This window comes from Cherax quadricarinatus, chromosome 78 (genome assembly GCF_038502225.1).
Source record: "Cherax quadricarinatus isolate ZL_2023a chromosome 78, ASM3850222v1, whole genome shotgun sequence".
NCBI classification, from domain to species: domain Eukaryota; kingdom Metazoa; phylum Arthropoda; class Malacostraca; order Decapoda; family Parastacidae; genus Cherax; species Cherax quadricarinatus.
The window spans coordinates 12,972,519-12,987,049 of NC_091369.1; the positions used below are offsets into that span (position 1 = coordinate 12,972,519).

At 40.8% G+C, this 14,531-nt stretch overlaps 1 protein-coding gene across 4 annotated transcripts in view; it reads left to right on the top strand.

The window, feature by feature from the left end:
- Positions 1-14,531, top strand: part of e(y)3 (enhancer of yellow 3) — a 115,756-nt gene that overhangs the window by 39,241 nt on the left and 61,984 nt on the right. For 3 of the 4 annotated variants that reach the window (XM_070101727.1, XM_070101725.1, XM_070101728.1), the window contains one exon: positions 1,232-7,072. In XM_070101727.1, coding sequence (XP_069957828.1) covers positions 1,232-7,072 — 5,841 coding nt within the window. The remainder of the gene's footprint in view (positions 1-1,231; positions 7,073-14,531) is intronic. The other variant, XM_070101729.1, reaches the window with a different exon arrangement.

Below are 14,531 nucleotides of genomic sequence, written 5' to 3' on the forward strand. Positions count from 1 at the left end.
TAAAAAAGCATTTACAAAAATACACTTACATAATTGTTCGAGTTGGGAGCTGTTTGAAACTCGAGGTACCACTGTACTTACAAGGTGAGGGGTGGAAGGGGAGTCCTTGATGCCGGTGAAGGGCTCTTTATCAAAGGAATTGAAGCTATCCTCTTCCTTGGATCAACCCTGATTGCTTCCCGTGTGTACGTGCGCATGTGTGCGTGCATATGTATGTGTGTGCTTGTGCATGCATGCGTGTGCGTGCTTGCGTGTGATTGTGCGTGCATGCGTGTGCTTGCGTGTGCTTGTGCATGCATGCGTGTGCTTGTGCGTGCATGCGTGTGCTTGTGCGTGCATGCGTGTGCGTGCTTGCGTGTGCGTGCTTGCATGTGCGTGCTTGCGTGTGTGTGCGTGTGTGTGCGTGTGTGTGCGTGCGTGTGCGTGTGTGCGCGTGTGTGCGTGTGTGCGTGCGTGCGTGCATGCATGCGTGCGTGCATGCGTGTGTGCGTGTGTGCGCGTGTGCGCGTGTGCGTGTGCGCGTGTGTGTGTGTGTGTGTGTGTGTGTGTGTGTGTGTGTGTGTGTGTTTTCTTTATAGTATATATAAATTTTTCTGTGAGATATGTTGAGGGTGTGGTACTTCATGAAACATGGGTAAAGAGGCAATGCATGAGCCAGATTTTTTTTTTTAAGAGGACCTAGGTCACATATGATCCGACATGATGATTGAAGACCTAAATGACATATTGCGAGAAATTTGAAATAGCCGGTTTTTGCATACACATTTGTATAAAATTGTATGCATGTCATCCCTGGTTGCCTACACTGAAGTACACATTCTTTTCCCCACTTAAAATGCCACCTGACCATTGGAGAATTGTATGGTAGAGAGTTTTCATGGTCACCCTTTGAAATATTGCAAAAGGTAGAGAATATTTTAGATTGGAAATCTGGTTAAAAAAATTTGAGGTTTATGTGGGATTTAGCTGAAATTCCTTCACAGCTCATTTTATTTATACAGTAGATCTTCAGATATAATATTTTAGGTCTCTAAATATAGAGTATTTTAAGTTCTTATGTTTCTTAACAAATGTCCCACCGGATGTGTGTATGTATTACAATGACCTATTACCATTTTAATTTTTAGTGATACTGCAGGTTTATTTGGATATGTTTACTTATATTATTCATATGTTGTTTATTTAGAATTAAGTTCATCTAATTTCATGGTACTTTTAATTTATTCCACAGGGAAGGAAAGTTTACAAATTACTGAGGAGAGAGTTCATCAGTCAGTAAAAGCTGAACAGCTGCAAGCATCGGCAGTCATCGAGAAAAAAGCTCATCAGTTAGTGAAAGCTGAACACGTACAGGCAGCACCAATAGCCAAGGAGAAAGCTCATCAATTGGTGAAAGCTGAGCAAGTGCAGGCATCACCAATCACTAAGGAGAAAACTCATCATTTAGTGAAAGCTGAACATGTACAGGCAGCACCAATAGCCAAGGAGAAAGCTCATCAATTGGTGAAAGCTGAGCAAGTACAGGCATCACCAATTACTAAGGAGAAAACCCATCATTTGGTGAAAGCTGAACACGTACAGGCAGCACCAATTGCCAAGGAGAAAGTTCATCAATCTATGAAAGCTGAGCAAGTACAGGCAGCACCAGTTGCCAAGGAGAAAGTTCATCAGTTGGTGAAAGCTGAAAAAGTACAGGCAACACCAATCACCAAGGAGAAAGCTCATTCACTAGTGAAACCTGAACATGTACAGGCAGCACCAGTCACCAAGGAGAAAGTTCATCAATCTGTGAAAGCTGAGCAAGTACAGGCAGCACCAATTGCCAAGGAGAAAGTTCATCAGTTGGTGAAAGCTGAAAATGTACAGGCAGCACCAGTCACCAAGGAGAAAGCTCATTTGCCAGTGAAACCTGAACATGTACAGGTAGCACCAGTCACCAAGGAGAAAGGTCATCAATCGGTGAGAGCCGAACACGTACAGGCAGTACCAGTCACCAAGGAGAAAACTCATCAGTCAGTGAAAGCCGAACACATACAGGCAGCACCAGTCACCAAGGAGAAAACTCATCTGTCAGTGAAAGCTGAACACATACAGGCAGCACCAGTCACAAAGGAGAAAGCTCATCAATCAGTGAAAGCTGAACACATACAGGCAGCACCAGTCACAAAGGAGAAAGCTCATCAATCAGTGAAAGCTGAACACATACAGACATCACCAGTCACCAAGGAGAAAGCTCATCAATCAGTGAAAGCTGAACACATACAGACATCACCAGTCACCAAGGAGAAAGCTCATCAGTCAGTGAAAGCTGAACACATACAGCCAGTACCAATCACTGAGGGAAATGCTCATCAGTCTCTGAAAGATGAGCATGTGCAGGCAACCCCAGTCACTAAGGAGAGAGCACATCAGTCACTGAAGGACAAAGAAGTGCCAACTGCTCCAGTCAGCAAGGAGACAGAGCATCAGTCGCTGAAGGATGACCGGGTGCAAGCACCTCCAGTCACTAAGGAAAGAGTGCACCAGCCACTAAAAAGTGAACAGGTTCAGTTAACCCAAGTTGGCAGAGAGAGATCACACCAGTCACTGAAAAAGGAGCAGGTGCAGGCAACTCCAATCACCAAGGAGAAAGAGCATCAATCATTGAAAGTTAAACAGGTGCAGGCAACTCCAATCACCAAAGAGAAAGAGCATCAGTCATTGAAAGCTGAACAAGTACAGGCAACTCCAGTCACCAAGGAGAAAGAGCATCAATCATTGAAAGCTGAACAGGTGCAGGCAACTCCAGTCACCAAGGAGAAAGAGCATCAGTCATTGAAAGCTGAACAAGTACAGGCAACTCCAGTCACCAAGGAGAAAGAGCATCAGTCATTGAAAGCTGAACAGGTGCAGGCAACTCCAGTCACCAAGGAGAAAGAGCATCAGTCATTGAAAGCTGAACAGGTGCAGGCAACTCCAGTCACCAAGGAGAAAGAGCATCAGTCATTGAAAGGTGAACAGGTGCAGGCAACTCCAATCACCAAGGAGAAAGAGCATCAATCATTGAAAGCTGAACAGGTGCAGGCAACTCCAATCACCAAGGAGAAAGAGCATCAATCATTGAAAGCTGAACAGGTGCAGGCAGCTCCAGTCACCAAGGAGAAAGAGCATCAATCATTGAAAGCTGAACAGGTGAAGGCAGCTCCAGTCACCAAGGAGAAAGAGCATCAATCATTGAAAGCTGAACAGGTGCAGGCAACTCCAATCACCAAGGAAAAAGAGCATCAATCATTGAAAGCTGAACAGGTGCAGGCAACTCCAATCACCAAGGAGAAAGAGCATCAATCATTGAAAGGTGAACAGGTGCAGGCAACTCCAGTCACCAAGGAGAAAGAGCATCAGTCAGTGAAAGATGAACAGGTGAAGGCAGCTCCAGCCACCAAGGAGAAAGAGCATCAATCACTTGAATGTGGAAAGAGTCAGGCAGTTTCTGTCACCAAAGAGAAAGCACATCAGTCACTGAAAGAACAAGTGCAGTCAACACTGATCGCCCAGGCGAAAATTCATCAGTCACTGAAAGATGAACAAGTGCCAGCCACTTCAATCACCAAGGAGAAAGAGTGTCAGTCACTGAATGACGAACAGGGGCAGGCACCTTCATTCACCAAGCAGAGAGTACACCAATCACTGAAAGGTGAGCAGGTACAGTCAACCCTAATCAATCAGCAATCACTCAAATGTGAAAAGGTGCCAGCAGTTTCAATTCCCAAGGAGGTTGGGCATCAGTCAATCAGAAGTGAACAGGTGCAGAAGGAGAAAGTGTGCAGTTCAGTTGAAGGTGAACAGGCACAGGTTTCAATTACCCAAGAGAGTGCATGTCACCTAATCAAAGGTGAACAGGTGAAGGTTTCAGTTGCCCAGGAGAGAGTGCATCACCCATTCAAAGGTGAACAGGTAAAGGTTTCAGTCACCCAGGAGAGTGCACATCACCCAGTAAAAGGTGAACAGGTGCAGGTTTCAGTCACTCAGGAGAGTGAATGTCGCCTAATCAAAGGTGAACAGGTAAAGGTTTCAGTCACTCAGGAGAGCGCACGTCACCCAGTAAAAGCTAAACAGGTGCATGTTTCAGTCACTCAGGAGAGTACACAACACAGAATCAAAAGTGAACAGGCACAGATTTCAGTCATCCAGGAGAGTGCACATCACCCAATTAAAGGTGAACAGGCACAGGTTTCAGTCACCCAGAAGAGTGCACAACACAAAATCAAAGGTGAAGAGGTGCAAACTTCAATCAGTAAGGCCAGTGTGTGTCAACCAGTCAAAGGCGAACAGGCAAAGCTTTCAGGCACTAAGCAGAGTGCACATCAACCAATCAAAAGTGAACACACACAGGTTGCAATTAGTAAGGAGAGTGCACATGAACTAAGCAAATGTGAACAGGTGCAAATTTTAGTCAGTAAAGAGAGAGTGCATAATCCAATCAAAGGTGAACAGGGAAAAGTCTCAGTCACCAAGGGAAGCGTGCATCAGTCGAGCAAAGGTGAACAGGCACAGACTTCAGTCACTGAAAGTGTGCTTCAACCAGTCAAAGGTGAACAAGTGCAGGTTTCAGTCACCAAGGAGTGTGTGTGTCAGCCAGTCAAAAGTGAACAGGTGAAGGTTTCAGTCACTAAGGAGAGTGCACATCAACCAATCAAAGTTTCAGTCAGTAAGGAGAGTGTGCAGCAGCCAAACAAAGGCATACAGGAGGAAGTTATACTCACTAAGAGCATACATCAAGCTGTCAAGGGTGAACCAGTGCAAATTTCAGTCAATAAAGAGACAGTGCATCAGCAAAGCAAAGGTGAATTGGAGCAAGTTTCAGTCAATAAGGAGGGTGTACATCAACCAGTCAAAATTGAACAAGTGCAGAAAGAGAGTGCGCTTCACTCAGTGGAAGATAAAAAGGTGCAAATTTTGATCAAGGAGAGAGAGCATCAGTCACCTGAAGGCAAAGAGATGCAAGCAGCTTCAATCACAAAGGAGAGAGAGCATCATTCACTGAAAGGTGAACAGGTGCACAAGGTTTTAGTCACGAAGGAGAGAGAGCATCATTCACTGAAAGGTGAACAGGTGCACAAGGTTTCAGTCACCAGGGAGAAAGAGCATCATTCACTGAAAGGTGAACAGGTGAACAAGGTTTCAGTCACCAAGGAGAAAGTGCATCAATCTTTTGAAACTGAAAATGTTCAGAAAGCTTCAGTTACCAAGGAAAAAGAGCATCAGTCAATCAAAGATCAACAGGTGCAGAAAGAGAAAGATCATCAGTCAGGTGAAGGTGAACAGGCACATAAAGTTTCAGTCACCAAAGAGGGAATACATCAATCAGTGGTGGGTGAACAAGTGAAGGTAGTTTCAGTCACCAAGGAAAAGATGCATCAGTCAGTTAAATGTGAACAGGTGCAGGAGAAAACCCATCAGTCAGTTGAAGGTGAACAGGTGCTGAAGGAGAAAACTTCCAAGTCAGTTGAAGGCAAACAGGTGCATAAGGTTTCAGTCCCTAAGAAAAAAGTGCATCAGTCAATCAAATGTGAACAGGTGCAAGAGAAAGCCCATCAATCAATTGAAGGTGAACAACTGCTGAAGGAGAAAACTTCCCAATCAGTTGAAGGCAAACAGGTGCATAAGGCTTCAACTCCTATGGAGAAAGTGCTTCAGTCAATCAAACGTGAAGAGGTGCAGGAAGAAACCCATCAATCAATTGAAGGTGAGCAGATGTCAAAGCAGAAAACTCCCCAATCAGTTGGAGTTGACAAAATGCATGTGGTTTCAACCCCCAAGGATATAGTGCATCAGCCAATCAAATGTGAACAGGTTCAGGTTTCAGTTGCAAAGGAGAGAGCACATCAGTCGAGCAAAGGTGAGCAAGTGAAGGTTTCAGGCACCAAGGAGAGAGTGCATCGATCACTCAAAGGTGAACAGGTGGAGCCAGTTTCCATCCCTGAGGCAGAAGATCAATCAGTTGAAGGTGAACAGCTGCAGAAGACTTCAGTCACCAGGGAGAGAACGTCTCGATCACTCAAAAGTGAACAGGGACCAACAGTTTCTTTGAGAAAGGAAAGAGTGCATCGGTCACTTAGAGGTGAACAGGTGGAGGCAGTTCCCGCTAAAAAGGAGAGAGCACAACGATCACTCAAATGCGTACAGGCAGTTACAACCTCAAATAAACCTGGTGAAAAACGTAAAGCTGTTGATGTAAAATCCCCATCAAAGACTGAAGTAAATCCTCAAGAAAGTATGCAGAAACAGAAAGAAATCCCCATCAAGACATCTTTGCCTGAAAAGACTTCTGCAGCAAAACGTGTGAAGGTTTCCCATGTTGAGGCTAAGGAACAAATGGATATGAAAGCATCCACAGATAAGATGCCTAAGGGTGCAAAAGTAGACACATCTTTGTCTGAAAAGATTTCTGCACCAAAACGTGTAAAGGTTTCCCACGTTGACTCTAAGGAGCAAATTGATGTAAAAGCATCAGTAGATAAGGTGTCTAAGGGTGAAGTAGAGGTACTGCATGTAGACAGAGCAGTGCCACAGGATGCAGCTAAGACCCGGGGAATTAAGGAAATTAACCAGTCACCCACAACTCAAGTAGGTGACAATATACAGGAACACAAAGAGCAAGGAATAAAGCGATCCCTTGAAGAAGACCTTGAATTTGCCCAAGAATACAAGCAAGAAGTCCAGCCACCAGTCAAAAAGAGAGCTCGAGTAGTGGAAGCAGCACTGTGTGACAAGCGAACTCAGGTGATTGAGAATGAAGCTGAAGAACTGGAAAGAATAGAAGATGACACAAAGGAAGATGCAAATAGTAAGGTGCCTGTGAAAAAGGTGATGGAGCATGGACATAAGACTGATGATGACAGTAGGGATGGCCTTGATGATAATGGGGGGGATGAAGATGATGTGCAGGAAAAGGACAATAATAGTGATAGCAAAGAAAATAATGAAAGCAAGGATGATGAAGCTAATACACCGTCAAAGAGAAAGAAAAAGAAAAAGAAATCATATGAACGACCAAGAGGAGAAGGTGGAAAATTTATGAAAGAGAGATCAGGTATGCCTTTAATGTCTTGTGTGTTTATTCAGTTTTTTTAATGTTTTTTTTTAAACTGGTAGTAAATTAATCATGTTTCTCTTAAGTGAAATACATGCTGTCTTTTTTCTTTCTTCCATTAAGTTTTTTCCTCAATTTCATGATCACTACAAACTTCCTTATGATCTAAATCAACTGTGTTTCCAAAAGTAATTAATTCATTACTATTTTATACATAGTTTTCTGTATTTGTTTCTTGCTCTTTACCATTGTTTACACTGGGTTTAGCAATCCTATTTTTTTTTTTTTTACCTTATTTATGTCTATCTTAGATGACTTTCATTTAACCTTTGTGTTGAAGCTTCAGGCATTTCAGATGCTTTCAGAATTTAAAGACTTGAAGGAATGCTTGATATGTTATGCCAGAAAAATATCTGCTTTGCTTATTTGACTATGATAAGAAGACATTAAGTGAAGAGCAGATCTTTATTTAAAAACAAGTTTCATTTGGTGACAATTTGGTTTTGCTGTTGCCAAGCAAATATTACTTAAACAAAGGTTTGCTCTTGTTTTAAATGAGGTGCTGTAAATGATGCCAGCAAATGTATTGAAAGAGGCACTTGTGCACAGTGCCTGATTAACGTTATTGTTGGCATTCCTGCCATTCCCAAATATGCCAGTTTGACTAAAAAAAAAAAAAAATTACCTGCTTCCTTCACTAACATATGTAAATTAAGCATCACTTGTTTGTTTGACCAACATGCATTAATTAGTCACCACCTGCTTGTTTGACCTACACAAAATATATTACTACTTGCTCATCAGACTAACATAAAATAAACCACTATTTATTTGACTTAACATGTAAAAATAAATCACCATTTCCTTGCTTGATTAACATATGCAAAATAAATAACACTTGCTTGACTAGCACTCGTAAAATAATCACTGCTTGCGTGCTTGCTTGACTAACATAATTGCAATAATCCCACTTGCTTACAATGAGAAAGAGAAAGAAGGAAAGAAATAGCAGAAGATAAACAGGTACGGAAAATTTGTGAAAAAGTTTTCATTATACATGAGCACAAGCATATGAAAATTCTTCAGTTTTTTTTATATAGTAAGTATAAAGGTCCTGTATTCATTGCAATTTTTTGTAAATGAAAAAGTTAATTCAAATTTGAATAGCATGCAGACAGACCTTCATAACATGTGCTATATAATTTTGGATGCACTTTTTCAGTTACATTCACAAAAAAAAATTGCACTATATAGAGGAACTTTGTAAGAGAGAGTAATGTATATCTAAAACTCAAAACTTCTTTTATTTTTAGAGTTATCGAAAAATTCTGCGATTAATTTAGGAAAAGGGTAAGGATTTCATTTGTGTCCTTTGTAATTGAAAACACAGTGGGCACTTGATTATATGAACTACATGAGACAAGTCCTTGGCTGGGTAAAGGTTTATTTGATAAGACTTATAGTGGATGGGGGGGAGCATGTTTTCATTTCTCTTTGGCTTGTTTGATAGAGCATGTCACTGAGCATTTATATTCCATGCATCACTAATTTACTCAAAAACCAATCGAGAAAAATCTGAGCACTTACCCTATCAGTTTTGATTTACAAATATACATTTCTTGGTCAAAGTGTGCCAGACAAGTAGGATTCCACTACATACTTAAATGACCATATATAGGAATACCTTTAATGTGGCAGGTAAGGTTCCAAACTGCCACTGCAAATTGAATATTGCCTAAAAGCATATTGCAACCTTTTTTCACATACTAGTGCATGTAAAAACCTAAAAACATGTTTACACTATCATTTATTAACCCTTTCACGATCTGAACCCCTGATCTGAAACTTGCTCTCATGGTTGAGGAATTTAAAAACAAAATCAGATTGGGGGTCTGGACACTTAAGGGGCCCTTGTGCTCATATCATAAGATAAAAGTTTCTCAGTTTAATGTATAATGAAATGTTAAGAGAATGAAATCTTTCATTTTTTTTCTGGGGGCTGAAACCAGAGGCAACAGCTAAGTTTAAACAGAGGAATGAGGAGCAGTGGTACACTGCAACACATCTAAAATTTAAATGTTTTTCACTCTCACATGTTATCATTTGCAGCTGTGTATTACTCCTTTTGAGTTATACAGTAGAATCTTGATTACACAGACCCTTATGTAATGAATTTCGTGTACTATAACTGCCAAAATATTTGGCCAGACAGAAGTTCAGTGCAAGTGACTAAGTATCCATCTGTTGAAAGCATGGATTATGTGTGTTGCGATGGGCAATTTGGTAAAATGATTTTTTGTTTAAATGGACCCTCCCCCTCCCTTGTTAGTCTGTTATACTGAGGTTTTACTGCATGAACAGCTGCCTTTGAAAACTAAATGTGAGGGTAACAAATCAGTAGCAGAAATTATCAACAATGAGGACCTCGCTACCAGTCTTAACTGTATCAGCAATGTGTACGTTACACCCTCACACACTGCATTCCACTTTGTTTTTTCTAGGTTTCTTTTTCTAGTATGTTTGTCTTTGGTACTGTATGTAGTAGTTATTTAGTGTAAATGTTGTGGAGTCCTATTTGTTCATTACAGTTTGACTGAGAAATTTGGATTTTTAAATTGATTGTTGGAAAAATATTCAGATTTATTTTTAGTGTGTATTTAGCTTTATTGGTTTTGGATAAGTACAGTGGTATACAGTGTGAAATTATATAGTTAAATATTTAGTTGCTCAGTTGAATTCATCTGTTTGTGTAATTTTTTTTTATCATGAAAACAATATATCCAAACCTAGGCACAAATATTGATTACTTGTGCAAATTGTCATTCTAGATATTAGTCACATAAATATTTTCAAGAGAGGAAGATTGTATGTTGTTTATTGCACACCAGACCAGTCACTGCTGGTATTTGGACCTGTCATTCCAGTAATTTTCTGTGTATAAACATTATAAACCACACTAATGTTTACTGATTGTAAATTATGTGAATTTACATTTTGTGACATTCACAAAACCTGTGAATTATAAGACTTTCCAATACTATGGAATGATTCCTGCATCTCAGATGTGAGCACCACTGTTGAATTAGTGTTTATTAGGTTAGATTATGTTTAGGCTTGGTCACATTAGGTTGGGTTGGATTAGGTTGGCTTTGATTGGGTTGGGTTAGGTTGGTTTTGATTGGGTTGGGTTGTGTTGGATTAAGTTGACTCTCAATGTGTTGGGTTAGCATCCTGTCTAATAGAATCTAACCTTTTGCAACCTGATCTTCCCTAACTTTCCCAAACATTGTTCCCCCCAAAAATGTCCATTCCAAAACTCATTTAATATTATACATTATAAACTATAAACTATCATCCAATTTCACCTAAAAGCCATAGTGCCGTAAATATTGAGCAAGTGTTTTACTGAATTACAACAACAAAAAAATTGACAATGTGGCTGTTGGAAAGTCATCCGGCTGATCATGACTTAAGGTTAATATATGTATGGTTAAGAGTGCACCCACTTTAGAAACAGTTTGACAGAGAGAGAGACAGAGAAAGAGAGAGAGAGAGAAAGAGAGACAGAGACAGCTACAGAGAGAGAGAGACAGAGACCGAGACCCCCTTAACCAGGGTTTAGTGAATTTTTCAACAAGTGAGGTGTTATTTTGATAATGATTAGTTTTTAAAATATAGTAAAGAGGAAGTTGTTTATTTCCATAGAATACACAGAGGTAATGGTTGGTTACAGTTTTGGGAAAACATTGTATTTCGTATTCTAAGGAAAGCCCATTGTTTTGCAAAGCATTTCGGGCAGATTAATTCTAGGCCTTAATCTTTACTTAGTCAATCAACATGTGTATCATTGAAGCTGTTTCTAGCAGTATTGTATAACACTAGGTGTAGGAGAAAAAGCTTGCTTCAGCTGCACAAAGCTATTCAGATTTTTATATTGTAAATTGCAGTGTCATGAATAGATATACAGTGGACCCTCGGTTATCGGCCGTAATTTGTTCTAGAAGGTCGGCCTAAAAACCGAAATAATATTTTCCATAAGAATTAATGTAAATACAATTGATCTGCTCCAGACAAAAATATTCACAAAAAATAATTTTTTTAGCAATTATATAAATATTACATACCTTTATTGAATGCTAATGCTGGCTTCTGGAAGATAGGGAGGAGTTAGTGTTTGGAAGGGGAATCCCCCTCCATAAAGACTAGGTAGCAAAGCCTTCTCCGGGGTTACTTCCCTTCTTTGTCTTTTAATGCTACTAGGGCCAGCTTGAGTCAATAGACCCCTGTTTCACAAAATAACTGTCCAGAGTGCTCTGTTTCTGGCATCTCTAAGATTTCCCTGAAGTGGGACAGGGTTTTGTCACTAAACATGTTGCAGATATGGCTTGTTTCAGCTTTGTCAGGGTGGTACTTCTCGACAAAACTTTGCACATCATTCCACTTTACACAAATGTTCTTAATCATTGAAGAAGGCACCTCCTTCACTCCCTCTTCCTCCTCCTCTGAAGCAAGTTCCTCAGCTGCAGTCTGTTGCTGTTCAAGTTGAAACTCTTGCAGGTCTTCAGTGGTTAGCTCTTCCCTGTAGTCCTCCACCAACTCTTCCACATCCTTGCCACTCACCTCCAACCCCAGGGACTTTCTCAATGCCACAATAGAGTCCACAGGGTCGGCAGGGTCAGGGTCAGCCTCAAACCCTTCAAAATCCCTCTCTTGGACACACAGTGGCCACAGTTTTCTGCAAGCAGAGTTCAAAGTCCTGGAAGTCACTCCCTCCCAAGCCTTACCTATAAGGCTTATGCAGTGCAGGATAGTGAAGTTATTCCTCCAGAACTCTCTTAGGGTCAATTGAGTGTCCAAGGTCACTTCAAAGCACTTTTGAAACACTGCTTTGGTGTAGAGTTTTTTGAAGTTAGAAATGACCTGCTGGTCCATGGGCTGGAGGAGAGGAGTGGTGTTAGGAGGCAAGAACTACACTTTAATAAAATTGAAGTCCCTAAACACTTGGTCTTCCAAGTCTGGAGGAGGTACAGGAGCATTGCCCAGTACCAGGAGGCACTTGAGTGGCAATTTCTTTTCCAGGAGGCATTTTTTCACACTTGGGCCAAACACATCATTAACCCACTCTTCGAAAATTTGCCTTGTGACCCATGCCTTATGATTAGCTTTTCACATCACACACAGTCTATTCTTCATGACATTGTTTTTCTTGAACACACTGGGATTTTCTGAGTGATACACGAGTAAAGGCTCCACTTTGAAATCCACACTAGCATTACTACATTACTCTTTCATAGGCTTGTGTCCTGGCAGTGCCTTTTCCTCCTGGGTAATGTAGGTCCTGTTTGGCATTTTCTTTCAAAACAGACCTGTTTCATCACAAATGAACACTTGTTGGGGTTTGACTCCTTCAGCCTTTACATGGTCCTGGAATTTGTGAACATACTTTTCAGCCACACATTGTCAGAACTTGCAGCCTCACTATGCCTTACAACACTGTGTATGCCACTGTGCTTCTTAAATCTATCAAACCATCCTTTGCTGGCCCTAAATTCACAAACTGCAGCACTTGTTCCAGGCATTTTCTTTGCAAAATCCTCGTGCAACTGCCTTGCCTTCTCACAAATGATCGACTCCACAACACTGTCTCCCATTAATTCTTTTTCCTTAATCCACAATAATAATAACTTCCATGTCTTCCATTATTGGTGGCCTTTGTTTAGTTAGAAAAGTTACTTCTTTTGCAAAATTAGCATCCTTGATTTCTTTCTTTGCCAGGATGAATGTAATTGTTGATTTATTCTTGCTGTACAACCTGGCAAGTTCCAGCACCCTTATACCACTCTCAAACTTTTCGATCACTTCACGCTTAAATTCCATGGTGTTTCTCACTTTCTTTACCACAGGAACTTTCTTAGGAGCCATGGTTACTTATTTCACAGTTGCACTGCAAAAATAACAAACTACAATGAGAAATAAGCGAAATGTTTGGATGTATGAGCAGAAGCTTCTTCAGCCACCGAGAGAGACAGCCAAATTGATGTGCAAGTGGCCCCAGCCGGCGGATGGACGTGTCCCAAACGGTCGATCACCAAATTAATGGCCAATAACCAGGCTCCGAAAAAATGGCTGATCACCGAGTTGGCTGATAACCGGGGGTCCACTGTAATTTTCAAAGATGATAGTAATGCACAAATAACCTGCACACTGGGAAAATGAAACTATAGACGATATTTTGGTTCGACTTGGACTATTGCTTAACTAGTTTATGGTTCAAGTCAGACTGAAACATCATCATAAGTTTCATTCTCGTATGTGTAGGCCATTTGTGTTTTGTTCCAGTCACCGTGATACCGTCTTTTTATTCTTTGTTGATAGAAATGCAGGAAGCTAAACTACAAAAATAGGTTAAAGAATATTTAAGTTCATGGAGATGAATTCCTTCATGAGAACATTTGCAAACTATAAGCCTGGCAGTACTGGCATTGTTTGTATAATATAGTCACATATTCATCTCTTATTAATTATGGATTTGGTGATCGAGTATGAATTCCTGAATATGTGCAGTGAGAAACATATCAGTGTGTCAAGGTAGAAAAACCCAACCAGTAATATCACATAAGCATTAAGTGGGACTACCCTGCTCTTTCAAAATGAAGGGTCTGTAAATGTGTGTAGGCAAAGGTAACATTATTCTATGGGAAGGGCAATGATATATTTAACCCTTAAACTGTCCACATGTAGATCTACATGCACGTGCGTAGCACTGTAAAGCAATGTTTTATTTTTCATTTCTTCAAATTTTGCATGATAGGCCTGAATCACCTAGACATGAAAGAATGGGTCTGCTCACTCGGTGTGCGCAGTATGAAAAAAATCGGGGACCACTTAGTACCTTGTGTGAGCACCAGTTCAATTGAGCACCAGCTAGATCAAATAGCTCTAGCAAATAGCGTGGCAAGCACCAGGTGTTCAGTGGGTGTGAGTTGGACCTGACTAGCTTGTGCTACTAGGTCAGTTGCCGTGCTCCTTCGTTCAGTGGATGTGACCTGACTAGGTGGGTTGTTAGTCTAAGTCGGGGGGTGACATGGACCCGCCTTGCATGAGCCAGTAGGCTTACTTCAGCATTCCTTCTTTCTTACGTTCTTATGTATTCAGCAGACTGGCCAGCTGGCTGACTGACTGGCTAGCTTTGGCTGTCTCTGTATCTTTCTAAATCTGTCTGTTTATATCTGTCTATATCTCTGTCTCTCACATGTACACATAAGTACAGTTATTATACGTAGTGTAAATTACCTAGGATAACCGAAAAATTCCAGGGAAAGTGCTATACAGTGTTTGTAGATATATGACATAAATAAACATTATGTAAGTAATAGCAGTGTCACTTGCTCAGCAATGAGGGAGCAGCTCATAAACGAAAAACCAACAGGTTTACTAGCCGCTCTCTGAGACAGAGTCA